This window comes from Oncorhynchus kisutch, linkage group LG17, assembly GCF_002021735.2.
Source record: "Oncorhynchus kisutch isolate 150728-3 linkage group LG17, Okis_V2, whole genome shotgun sequence".
In the NCBI taxonomy this organism is placed as follows: Eukaryota; Metazoa; Chordata; class Actinopteri; order Salmoniformes; family Salmonidae; genus Oncorhynchus; species Oncorhynchus kisutch.
In genome coordinates, this window is record NC_034190.2 from 43,434,820 (window position 1) to 43,447,162 (window position 12,343).

The following is a 12,343-nucleotide window of genomic DNA, read 5'->3' on the forward strand; positions in this document are numbered from 1 at the left end:
GTTTTTTCTATATCTATGGGTTTTTGTATGTCTAGGTATTTATAGGTCTATGGTGGCCTGAATTGGTTCCCAATCAGAGACAGGTGTTTATCGTTGTCTCTGATTTGGGGATCCTATTTAGGTTGCCATTTTGGTTTTATGGGTTATTGTCTGTGTAGTTGCCTGTCAGCACTCGTGTTTTATATAGAGGCACGCTCGTTTTGTTAGTCTGTTTAGCGTAAAGGTTCTGAGCAGGCACAAAATACATTATTTTTTACCAATTAACTTCAGAGAAATTGGGCCTATATACTGAGTACCATTTTATGAAAGTGATATACAATCCACAGCTAAGGATCATTGTAAAATATCTAAAATTATCTCTCTTGGAGTTGAAGAAGTAGGCAGTATTCTCAACACAGGTGGACTGTATTGTATACTCGTGAAACGTCTACATAATCAGCACTGTCAAATGACATATTTTTTTATCCCAGATGAGCTGACTATTATGGTGGCATTTCAGATATTTGTTTCCACAAATGTATAATTAGGTGGGTGAGTGCGAGAGAGGGATTTGGGATTTCAACCGACCGCCAGACGACTGCGTGAGGCAAAAGGCTCAGTGCGCGCCGACGTCGATAATGTGAAGGCAGGAATGGATTAAACTTGTGGTCTACAATGTTTTGCCTTGACTGAGTAATGTAGCCTAAAGACGACGCACTGACAGAGGATTTAAACACTTGCCCAAACCTCCTAAAGAGGACTTTCTACAGGTAGAATATTTGGAACCCATCTTGAAGCAGGTTAATTCACCTCGGGGTTTTTCAAGCAGATTGAATGACGCCTCTCAATGATAGCGGGTGAAAACTAATCGCGCGTGGTGAGTTATTCTGTGAGTCATTAATTTGTTTAAGGAATATACGATTTTTTTGGCGGAGTAGAAGACGATAAAGAAAGAAGGATAGCGTGTTTGCGTTTTGGTTCACTTCTATATGTCGATCCAACGATCGTAGTTTTATTCGTGGAGATTTTTAGTGATGTTATAGACTCCTGGTCGACCGAGACGCGCAGGCAGATCATAGCGGGCACGCCAGATCCGTCACTGCGCTCATGTGAAGTTGGCCTCGGCAAAAAGAATGTCACCCAGTTCTGCTGGACCTAAGATCAAATAGCATTTTTTTTAAAGGCTGTTCGATCTTGTCGATCTATTAGTTCTGTGAAATACATTTTACCGTATGCCTTTTCCTCAGATTGTTATGATCAGACCCCTTTTACTTTTAATGTGATAGGTGTTGCTTTGGTTAGCCTACAGTAATAAATACTTTTGTGACCGTGGAACCCTTGCGTAAAGTCTATATTATTGATGTTTTCTCAGACAAATGATGTCAATTGCCTCGTTAACCTGAGCAATTTTGAATCCTCGTCAAAGGGTGTTTTTCGATTCAACAAGCTACGCCAAGCACTCCTGGCAGTCAAGTGATGGGCGCAGTTTGCCTTAGTTGGAACCGAAGGCGTCTCGATTTTTTTTCATCCAGCTTGTTGAATCTCCTCCTTGGTAATAGGAATTGGCTCGTATGAACTCACTTTACTGCCATTTAGGTAGTAATATAGGCGGATTGCAGCCTCCCCTTTCGCTAGAACTAACTCAACCGTCGGAGCATCATGGCTCGTTACGCTCTCGGAACAAAGCAACACCCTCGCTTTCTATGGAGAGTGTTTTGGTTGATTAGAACGTTGGTGGATTTTGCGCTGTCGCAAGAGGTTTACGCACCCCATTCTATCCGGATTGAGGGACATTTGACCCTCGGTGGCCTCTTCCCTGTGCACACCAGAGGGACCGAAAGCACGCCTTGTGGAGATATCAAAAAGGAGAACGGGATCCATCGGCTGGAGGCCATGCTGTATGCTCTGGATCAAATTAACCTCGACGATCAACTTTTACCCAACATCACCCTAGGCGCCCGGGTGCTAGACACTTGTTCGAGGGATACATATGCGCTTGAACAATCATTAACTTTCGTTCAGGCATTGATACAGAAGGACACTTCAGATGTGAGGTGCACCAATGGAGAACCGCCCGTGTTCGTCAAGCCCGAGAAAGTGGTTGGAGTCGTTGGAGCCTCGGCAAGTTCCGTATCGATTATGGTCGCCAACATTTTGCGCCTCTTTCAGGTGAGTTACCTCTGGGCCTATCTGTGGATGAAATGTAGTTTAAATTTAGCTAAATGTGTTTGAAACAACATGTGCAAACTAGTCCTATTTTATTATGCTATTTGTCTAGCCTACTTTTATTCGACAATCTATAGGCTACTTGTTATTATTATATACTATTACGTTATATTTTGATCCCCTATTTTCTCTAAAAGAAAAGAACGAGAGAGTCCTAGCCTCTACAAATCCAACCAAATCCTTGGTCTACATACTTCTCAAGTTCTCTCTTATTTACATTGAGGAGAATTGAGAAAAGGCTGAGTTTGAGTGGTGGGACTGTTGCGCTTCCCTGGTGGTGCTGAAAGAAAAGCCCCCCGCTTCCCGGCTGCCTCCCTATCCCTCCCTCTCCCCCAGTCTGCCTTTCCATTTCTCCATGGTGGGTTGAATGCGATGTGAAGGGGCTTCGACACACTCACACCCATGCACTAGTAAAAAAACAACACTATTGTAACCGAATGAAGAAGGCTACACAGGTATCACCATCGGTTGTTAAGTTATTTTAGGCATTTTTGACAACTGTTGTGGTTCTGACATTGTTGCACAGGATAACTATTTGATGTTTCAATTTCTTGAGCGAAAATGAGGTCTCCCCAAGCTGTCTTTTTTTAAGTAGCCTAACAATTATTTTGTGCCCCGTGATTATGTTGACTTGGCTAATTCCAGAATATGTAATGTTTTAGTTTATAATGAGACACAGTGACCTCAATGTTTAAGTACTCCCTGTTTTCTTCACACAGGCCTACATACCTGTCCTTTAGCCTTGTTGAGAGTCAGAAGAACACAGACATAGTCTGCCCACGGTTAGTACTGAAGTGGAATGAGGCACCTAGCAGAGCTCCAATACAACAAATTAATTATTAAAAACACACATTTAGAGCAAAATATGCAATTACTTGAAAGTGTGTATTAATTTGCCACTGTACAAGCCAACATCTAAGCAAGTTATCTTGTCTGAAGATATAAGATGTGCTGTTCAGAAGGCCAAGAACTTGAGTTAGTGTTTGCGGTAGTGTCTTGTGGTAACAGATTGTGACTTACAGTCAACGCCATAATTGTGTTTTCCCAGATCAATTAAACCAAGCACAGCACAGGACTAAGTAGCTGTTTAAAAGAGGCTGAAGCCATCAAGGTACTTGACATCCTTTTAGGTGCTTTATGGAAGCCACAGACACACACTGTTACCCTCTCTCTCTTAATACCAATCTTTACCAGACCAATCCAGTCATGCTGGTCTCAAGGGCTTTGTGGCTCTGTTGGGTGGATATGCTAGTTGATGGGGTTAAATTCCCTCTACCATTATCTCTGCAAGGTTGGAATCAGGATTCTTTGTTCGAGTGAAGGCACCCGAAGGACAATAATTGTTTGTCTTTCTCAAATGCGAGTGATTATGTCTAAAATATGTTCCCTGAGTATAGCATTAGAACTCATCCACATCATAGAAAAGTTATGGGGGTGTCAGGGGACTTGGAGATCATATAAGATTCCTTGGGGGGGGATACTAAGGATACTAAGCCTCTAATCCTGTCGTCTCCAGGTGCTCCAGTGTCTGTCTGTGTGTCAGGCTGCAGCAGTAGCGTAGGTGGGGTGTTTGCAGTGGCACCGGAGCGTCGGCGTAGTAATCAGGCTCGGGGAATCAGTGGGTTGACAGGCGCTGTCACAAAGCTCCTTCCTGCATTTGCTCAGGCAGTCACTCTGCATTTATGTTAATTTCCACCACTGCACTGCTCTGGCTGCTGTCTATAGCTGTCACTGGCTATGTTGATCCACACAGTCAAACTCTACACAAATCCCGGGGAGGATACAGTAGATTTGATTAAAAGTCTCGATTTTCAACAGATTTCAATATTGAGACAATATGGTCTCCTTTAATTTTTTTGCTCTTTCTCTCCCTCATGTTCTAGTCATGATGATCATATTGATAGTAAACATTGATCAAGAGGAATTGGCTATGAGTCCCAGTGGTAATCAATATAATCTGGGAATGACAGCTCCCTGCCCATTTACTCTCATCATTCTCACTGCAACTGATTCATTTGTGGTCGCAATTAGAAGTTTCACAGATTGTTTTCAACTCCAATCCATCAAGTTGAGAATACATTTTCTCGAAAGCAGAATGTAACACCTGTTCAAGCCTGACTGAAAAAGCAAGTGCAATTTCTGCTTTTAAAATTGGAAGAAAAAACTCCCTACTTCATAAATTACATCTTGTTCTATCAGACAAGCTGCGCCTGATGTCATTTTCTGTACATTGTCAGTGATAAAGAATATGAAGTACTAGTTGTGCAATGTAAACTAAGTAAACAATACTTACCAACAAAGTTAAATACTCTTCATATAAAAGTACAATTATTTATTTAGATGAAGGTTAAAATATTTGGATGTATCAGTCAACCATGATCGTTGTCATAATCTCTTCAAATCCAGTCAGTGCACAATCCCATAAATCGTGGAATGTGGTGGAATATTCTCTTTGTCTGCAGTGAAACTGTATGGACAGAGTCCCAGAGGGGGTTGATCATCTTCGTGGATCAGTGTTGTGATCCTTCAGTGAGGATTTCAGTGAAAGTCACCATATAACCCAGCCATTGTGTTAATCTCCCCCCTGTGATAAATGGAACATCCGGGAAGTTAAATACAGATTGTAGGTTTTACTGCCAGACACTAAATATCGCTGTTGTCTATTTAAGGTGTGAGTGGCCGCTGAACTGTTAATGCTGGGAAATTGACGAGGGATAGATTTTTTCTGAGGACCCAGGAGAGTTGATCAATACTGTTGCCATGGTGAGGCCGATTTGCTCTGAAGATGTTTTTATTTTCCTGTTCTTTCACATAGCCCCGGAAATGAGAAACAACAATTCCACCAAAATACAAAAAAGAGAAATAATTGCATAAAACTTTTGAATTATGACGTGATGTTCAAACAAAGGACTTGTTATTCTCAACCTTTGAGAGATGATCTTAATTGTTTTTCATCGCTCTCTGTTTTCAAGACATTCTTCCACGCTATGAGAAAAGCCTCTGCCTCAGCCCAAAATCCATAGTGTCAGTGTCCATTTGCAACTCTTGGCCTGTGGAATGCAGGTGAACTAGTTAATTTTTTTTCATCCGGCTGACATTTTATATCAGAGGGCAGCCTGCTATTTTCTTCCTCTTTTTCCCAAAGAGTGAGGCGTTACTTGTTTTGAATGCAGGTGAAATCTTTCTTGTCCTTCTGTCAGGGGACTGGGCCCCTGTGGACTAGCTGTCTAGGTGAAGCATTGATGTCCTCTCATAGCCTGACAGGCTAGGTACTGTTTTTATCTCTCGCCCTTTCCCAAAGAATAATCAATACAATCGAGGCGAGGTAGATTGAAGCCTGACAGACTGATCTATTCAGCTGACAGCCGGAAGCTCTGACAGACATGTAGGCGAGATGGGTTGCGTAACTGACATACAAAGCTGTAACCAAATTTCTTAGGTTAAATGTGTCTGCTTGTTCAAACACAGCATGCCATTTGCACATTCAGGTTTGTGACGGCACAGGTCAATTAGTCCCATCTAGGGCACCTTTATTTATGCCTCCAGCGAGTACATGTCAACTGTCAAGCATATGGTCAGACAAACAACCCCATATATATACATATACATATATCACACACACACACAGTTAAAGTAGGACGTTTACATACACTTAGGTTGGTGTCATTAAAACTCATGTTGCAACCACTCCACAAATTTCTTGTTAACAAACTAGAGTTTTGGCAAGTCGGCTAGGACATCTACTTTGTGCATGACACAAGTAATTGTTCCAACAATTATTTACAGACAGATTATTTCACTTACAATTCACTGTATCCCAATTCCAGTGGGTCAGAAGTTTACATACACTAAGTTGACTGTGCCTTTAAACAGCTTGGAAAATTCCAGAAAAGGATGTTAGGCTAATTGACATAGTTTGAGTCAATTGGAGGTGTACCTGTGGGATGTATTTCAAGGCCTACCTTCAAACTCAGTGCCTCTTTGCTTAACATCATGGGAAAATCAAAAGAAATCAGCCAAGACCTCAGAAACAAATCGGAGACCTCCACAAGTCTGATTCATGCTTGGGAGCAAATGCCTGAAGCTACCACGTTCATCTGTACAAACAATAGTACGCAATTATAAACTCAATGGGACCACGCACCCGCCATACCACTCAGGAAGGAGACGTGTTCTGTCTCCTCAAATCAAATTTTATTTGTCACATACACATGGTTAGCAGATGTTAATGGGAGTGTAGCGAAATGCTTGTGCTTCTAGTTCCGACAATGCAGTAATAACCAACGAGTAATCTAGCTAACAATTCCAAAACTACTACCTTATACACACAAGTGTAAAGGGATAAAGAATATGTACATAAAGATATATGAATGAGTGATGGTACAGAGCGGCATAGGCAAGATGCAGTAGATGGTATCGAATACAGTATATACATATGAGATGAGTATGTAAACAAAGTGGCATAGTTTAAAGTGGCTAGTGATACATGTATTAAATAAAGATGCAGTAGATGATATAGAGTACAGTATATACGTATACATATGAGAAATAATGTAGGGTATGTAAAAAATTATATTAAGTAGCATTGTTTAAAGTGGCTAGTGATATATTTTACATCAATTCCCATTATTAAAGTGGCTGGAGTTGAGTCAGTGTGTTGGCAGCAGCCACTCAATGTTAGTGGTGGCTGTTTAACAGTCTGATGGCCTTGAGATAGAAGCTGTTTTTCAGTCTCTCGGTCCCAGCTTTGATGCACCTGTACTGACCTCGCCTTCTGGATGATAGCGGGGTGAACAGGCAGTGGCTCGGGTGGTTGTTGTCCTTGATGATCTTTATGGCCTTCCTGTGACATCGGGTGGTGTAGGTGTCCTGGAGGGCAGGTAGTTTGCCCCTGGTGATGCGTTGTGCAGACCTCACTACCCTCTGGAGAGCCTTACGGTTGTGGGCAGAGCAGTTGCCGTACCAGGCGGTGATACAGCCCGACAGGATGCTCTCAATTGTGCATCTGTAGAAGTTTGTGAGTGCTTTTGGTGACAGGCCGAATTTCTTCAGCCTCCTGAGGTTGAAGAGGCGCTGCTGCACCTTCTTCACAATGCTGTCTGTGTGGGTGGACCAATTCAGTTTGTCTGTGATGTGTACGCCGAGGAACTTAACTTACTACCCTCTCCACTACCGTTCCATCGATGTGGATAGGGGGGTGTTCCCTCTGCTGTTTCCTGAAGTCCACAATCATCTCCTTAGTTTTGTTGACGTTGAGTGTGAGGTTATTTTCCTGACACCACACTCCGAGGGCCCTCACCTCCTCCCTGTAGGCCGTCTCGTCGTTGTTGGTAATCAAGCCTACCACTGTTGTGTCGTCCGCAAACTTGATGATTGAGTTGGAGGCGTGCGTGGCCACACAGTCGTGGGTGAACAGGAAGTACAGGAGAGGGCTCAGAACGCACCCTTGTGGGGCCCCAGTGTTGAGGATCAGCGGGGTGGAGATGTTGTTGCCTACCCTCACCACCTGGGGGCGGCCCGTCAGGAAGTCCAGTACCCAGTTGCACAGGGCGGGGTCGAGACCCGGGGTCTCGAGCTTGATGATGAGTTTGGGTACTATGGTGTTAAATGCAGAGCTGTAGTCGATGAACAGCATTCTCACATAGGTATTCCTCCTGTCCAGATGGGTTAGGGCAGTGTGGTTGAGATTGCGTCGTCGGTGGACCTATTCGGGCGGTAAGCAAATTGGAGTGGGTGTCAGGTAGGGTGGAGGTGATCTGGTCCTTGACAAGTCTCTCAAACACTTCATGATGACGGAAGTGAGTGCTACGGGGCGGTAGTCGTTTAGCTCAGTTACCTTAGCTTTCTTGGGAACAGGAACAATGGTGGCCCTCTTGAAGCATGTGGGAACAGCAGACTGGGATAAGGATATAGGGATGTCCATAAACACACCAGCCAGCTGGTCTGTGCATGCTCTGAGGGCGCGGCTGGGGATGCCGTCTGGCCCTGCAGCCTTGCGAGGGTTAACACGTTTAAATGTTTTACTCACCTCGGCTGCAGTGAAGTAGAGTCCGCATGTTTTGGTTGCGTGCCGTGTCAGTGGCACTGTATGGTCCTCAAAGCGGGCAAAAAAGCTATTTAGTCTGCCAGGGAGCAAGGCATCCTTGTCCGTGACTGGGCTGGTTTTCTTTTTGTAATCCGTGATTGACTGTAGACCCTGCCACATACCTCTTGTGTCTGAGCCGTTGAATTGCGATTCTACTTTGTGAAGAGTTGAACGTACTTTGGTGCGAAAAGTGCAAATCAATCCCAGAACAACAGCAAAGGATCTTGTGAAGATGCTGGAGGAAACGGGTACAAAAGTATCTATATCCACAGTAAAACGAGTCCTATATCAACATAACCTGAAAGGCCACACAGCTAGGAACAAGCCACAGTTCTAAAACCGCTATAAAACAGCCAGACTACGGTTTGCAACTGCACATGGGGACAAAGATCATACTTTTTGGAGAAATGTCCTCTCGTCTGATGAAACAAAAATAGAACGGTTTGGCCATAATGACCATCGTTATGTTAAGAGGAAAATGGGGGAGGCTTGCAAGCCGAAGAAACCCATCCCAACCGCGAAGCACGGGGGTGGCAGCATCATGTTGTGGGGGTGCTTTGCAGCAGGACGGACTGGTGCACTTCACAAAATAGATGGCATTATGAGGAGGAAAAATTTGTGGATATATTGAAACAACATCTCAAGACATCAGTCGCAAATGGGTCTTCCAAATGGACCATAACCCCAAGCGTACTTTCAAAGTTGTGGAAAAATAGCTTAAGGACAACAAAGTCAAGGTATTGTAGTGGCCATCACAAAGCCCTGACCTCATTCCTATAGAACATTTGTGGGCAGAACTGAAAAAGTGTGTGTGAGCAAAGAGGCCTACAAACCTGACTCAGTTACACCAGCTCTGTCAGGAGGAATGGGCCAAAATTCAAACTTATTGTGGGAAGCTTGTGGAAGGCTACCAGAAATGTTTGACCCAAGTTAAACAATTTAAAGGCAATGCTACCAAATACTAATTGAGTGTATGTAAACCTCAGACCCACTGGGAATGTGATGAAAGAAATAAAAGCTGAAATAAAGCATTCTCTCTATTATGACATTTTACTTTCTTAAAATAAAGTGGTGATCCTAAGACAGGGCATTTTTACTTGGATTAAATGTCAGGAATTGTGAAAAAATAAGTTTAAATGTATTTGGGTAAGCTGTATGTAAACTTCCGACTTCAACTGTTTATATACACTGCTCCACAAAATAAAGGGAACACTAAAATAAACCATCCTAGATCTGAATGAATGAAATATTCTTATGAAATACTTTTTTCTTTACATAGTTGAATGTGCTGACAACAAAATCACACAAATTATCAACGGAAATCAAATTTATCAACCCATGAAGGTCTGGATTTGGAGTCACACTCAAAATTAAAGTTGAAAACCACACTACAGGCTGGTCCAACTTTGATGTAATGTCCTTAAAACAAGTCAAAATGAGACTCAGTAGTGTGTGTGGCCTCCACGTGCCTGTATGACCTCTCTACAATGCCTGGGCATGCTCCTGATAAGGTGGCGGATGGTCTCCTGAGGGATCTCCTCCCAGACCTGGACTAAAGCATCTGCCAACTCCTGGACAGTCTGTGGTGCAACGTGGCGTTGGTGGATGGAGCGAGACATGATGTCCCAGATGTGCTCAATTGGATTCAGGTCTGGGGAACGGGTGGGCCAGTCCATAGCATCAATGCCTTCCTCTTGCAGGAACTGCTGACACACTCCGGCCACATGAGGTCTAGTATTGTCTTTCATTAGGAGGAACCCAGGGACAACCGCACCAGCATATGGTCTCACAAGGGGTCTGAGGATCTCATCTCGGTACCTAATGGCAGTCAGGCTACCTCTGGCGAGCACATGGACGGCTGTGCGGCCCCCCAAAGAAATGCCACCCCACACCATGACTGACCCACCTCCAAACCGGTCATGCTGAAGGATGTTGCAGGCAGCAGAACGTTCTCCATGGCGTCTCCAGACTCTGTCACGTCTGTCACGTGCTCAGTGTGAACCTACTTTCATCTGTGAAGAGCACAGGGCGCCAGTAGCGAATTTGCCAATCTTGGTGTTCTCTGGCAAATGCCAAACGTCCTGCACGGTGTTGGGCTGTAAGCACAACCCCCACCTGTGGACGTTGGGCCCTCATACCACCCTCATGGAGTCTGTTTCTGACCGTTTGAGCAGACACATGCACATTTGTGGCCTGCTGGAGGTCATTTTGCTGGGCTCTGGCAGTGCTTCTCCTGCTCCTCCTTGCACAAAGGCGGAGGTAACAGTCCTGCTGCTGGGTTGTTGCCCTCCTACGGCCTCCTCCATGTCTCCTGATGTACTGGCCTCCTGGTAGCGCCTCCATGCTCTGGACACTACGCTGACAGACACAGCAAACCTTTTTGCCACAGCTCGCATTGATGTGCCATCCTGGATGAGCTGCACTACCTGAGCCACTTGTGTGGGTTGTAGACTCCGTCTCATGCTACCACTAGAGTGAAAGCATCGCCAGCATTCAAAAGTGACCAAAACATCAGCCAGGAAGCATAGGAACTGAGAAGTGTTCTGTGTCTTGCTAATTGCCTATCATTTCCACCTGTTGTCTATTCCATTTGCACAACAGCACGTGAAATTTACTGTCAATCAGTGTTGCTTCCTGAGATTTGTGATTTCCTGAGATGTGTGATTGACTTGGTGTTACATTGACTTGGAGTTAAGTGTTCCCTTCATTTTTTTGAGCAGTGTATATACAGTTGAAGTCAGAAGTTTACCTCCACCTTAGCCAAATACATTTAATCTCAGTTTTTCACAATTCCTGACATTTAATCCTAGTGTAAATTCACCATTTTAGGTCCGTTAGGATCACCACTTTATTTTAAGAATGTGAAATGTCAGAATGGTAGAGATATATATTTCAGCTTTATTTCTTTCATTTCACTCTGAGTGTGATATAAAGATCTCTGAGTGAGTTTCTTTCTCCCAGATACAGGAAAACGCTGATTAGTATGATAATTTATTCAGACTCCCAGGAGCAGTTATTATGCTGTAAATGGAGCCCTATTAGTGTACAAAAAGGTGAAGAGTGATTGGCATGATTAAGAAAACAGGCTTGGCCCCTCAATGGCCTTTTAGAGCCCCAGCTTTGTAAACAAACCCTGTTTTATACTCATGCTCAGCCCATCGGACATTTATGCACCAGAGGAGGCTGCTGGGAGGAGATATAGGAGGACGGGCTCATTTTAATGGCTGGAATGTGATACATGGAATGGTACCAAACACATATAAACAAAGTGTTTCACTCTGTTCCATTGATTCGATTCAGTCATTACAATGAGCTCATCCTCCTATAGCCTCCTTGTGTATGCACATACAGTGCCTTGCAAAAGTATTCACCTTTTTTATTGATTTTTATTTGGATTTCATGTAATGGAAATACACAAATGACTCCATATTGGTGAAATGAATAAAATTCAAAAAAATCTAAAAATGGTGCGTGCGTATGTATTCACCCCCTTTGCTATGAAGCCCCTAAATAAGATCTGGTGCAACCAATTACCTTAAGTCACATAATTAGTTTGATTGCACAAAGGTGGACTTTATTTTAGTGTCACATGATCTGTCACATGATCTCAGTATATGTACACCTGTTCTGAAAGGCCCCAGAGTCTACAACACCACTAAACAAGGGGCACCACCAAGCAAGCGGCACTATGAAGACCAATGAGCTCTCCAAACAGGTCAGGGACAAAGTTGAGAAGTACAGATCAGGTCTGGGTTATAAAAAAATATCCAAAACGTTGAACATCCCACGGAGCACCATTTTAAATCAATTATTTAAAAAAAAATTGAAATAATAGGGCACCACAACAATCGTTTCTAAGAGAAGGCCGCCCACCAAAACCCACGGACCAGGCAAGGAGGGCATTAATCAGAGGCACCAAAGAGACCAAAGATAACCCCGAAGAAGCTGCAAAGCTCCACAGTGGCGATTGGAGTATGTAAGCCGTACACTCCACAGAGCTGGGCTTTATGGAAGAGTCTCCAGAAAAAAAGCCATTGCTTAAAGAAAATAGTA

General features: G+C 43.6%; 1 protein-coding gene across 1 annotated transcript in view; it reads left to right on the forward strand.

Annotated features, from left to right (window-relative positions):
- The first annotated feature begins 357 nt into the window (after window positions 1–357).
- Window positions 358–12,343, forward strand: part of LOC109907718 (metabotropic glutamate receptor 7) — a 126,127-nt gene continuing 114,141 nt past the window's right edge. Inside the window, exon 1 of the mRNA XM_020505863.2 lies at window positions 358–2,148. Within this exon, the coding sequence (XP_020361452.1) occupies window positions 1,639–2,148 (510 nt within the window). The 5' untranslated portion in view covers window positions 358–1,638. The remainder of the gene's footprint in view (window positions 2,149–12,343) is intronic.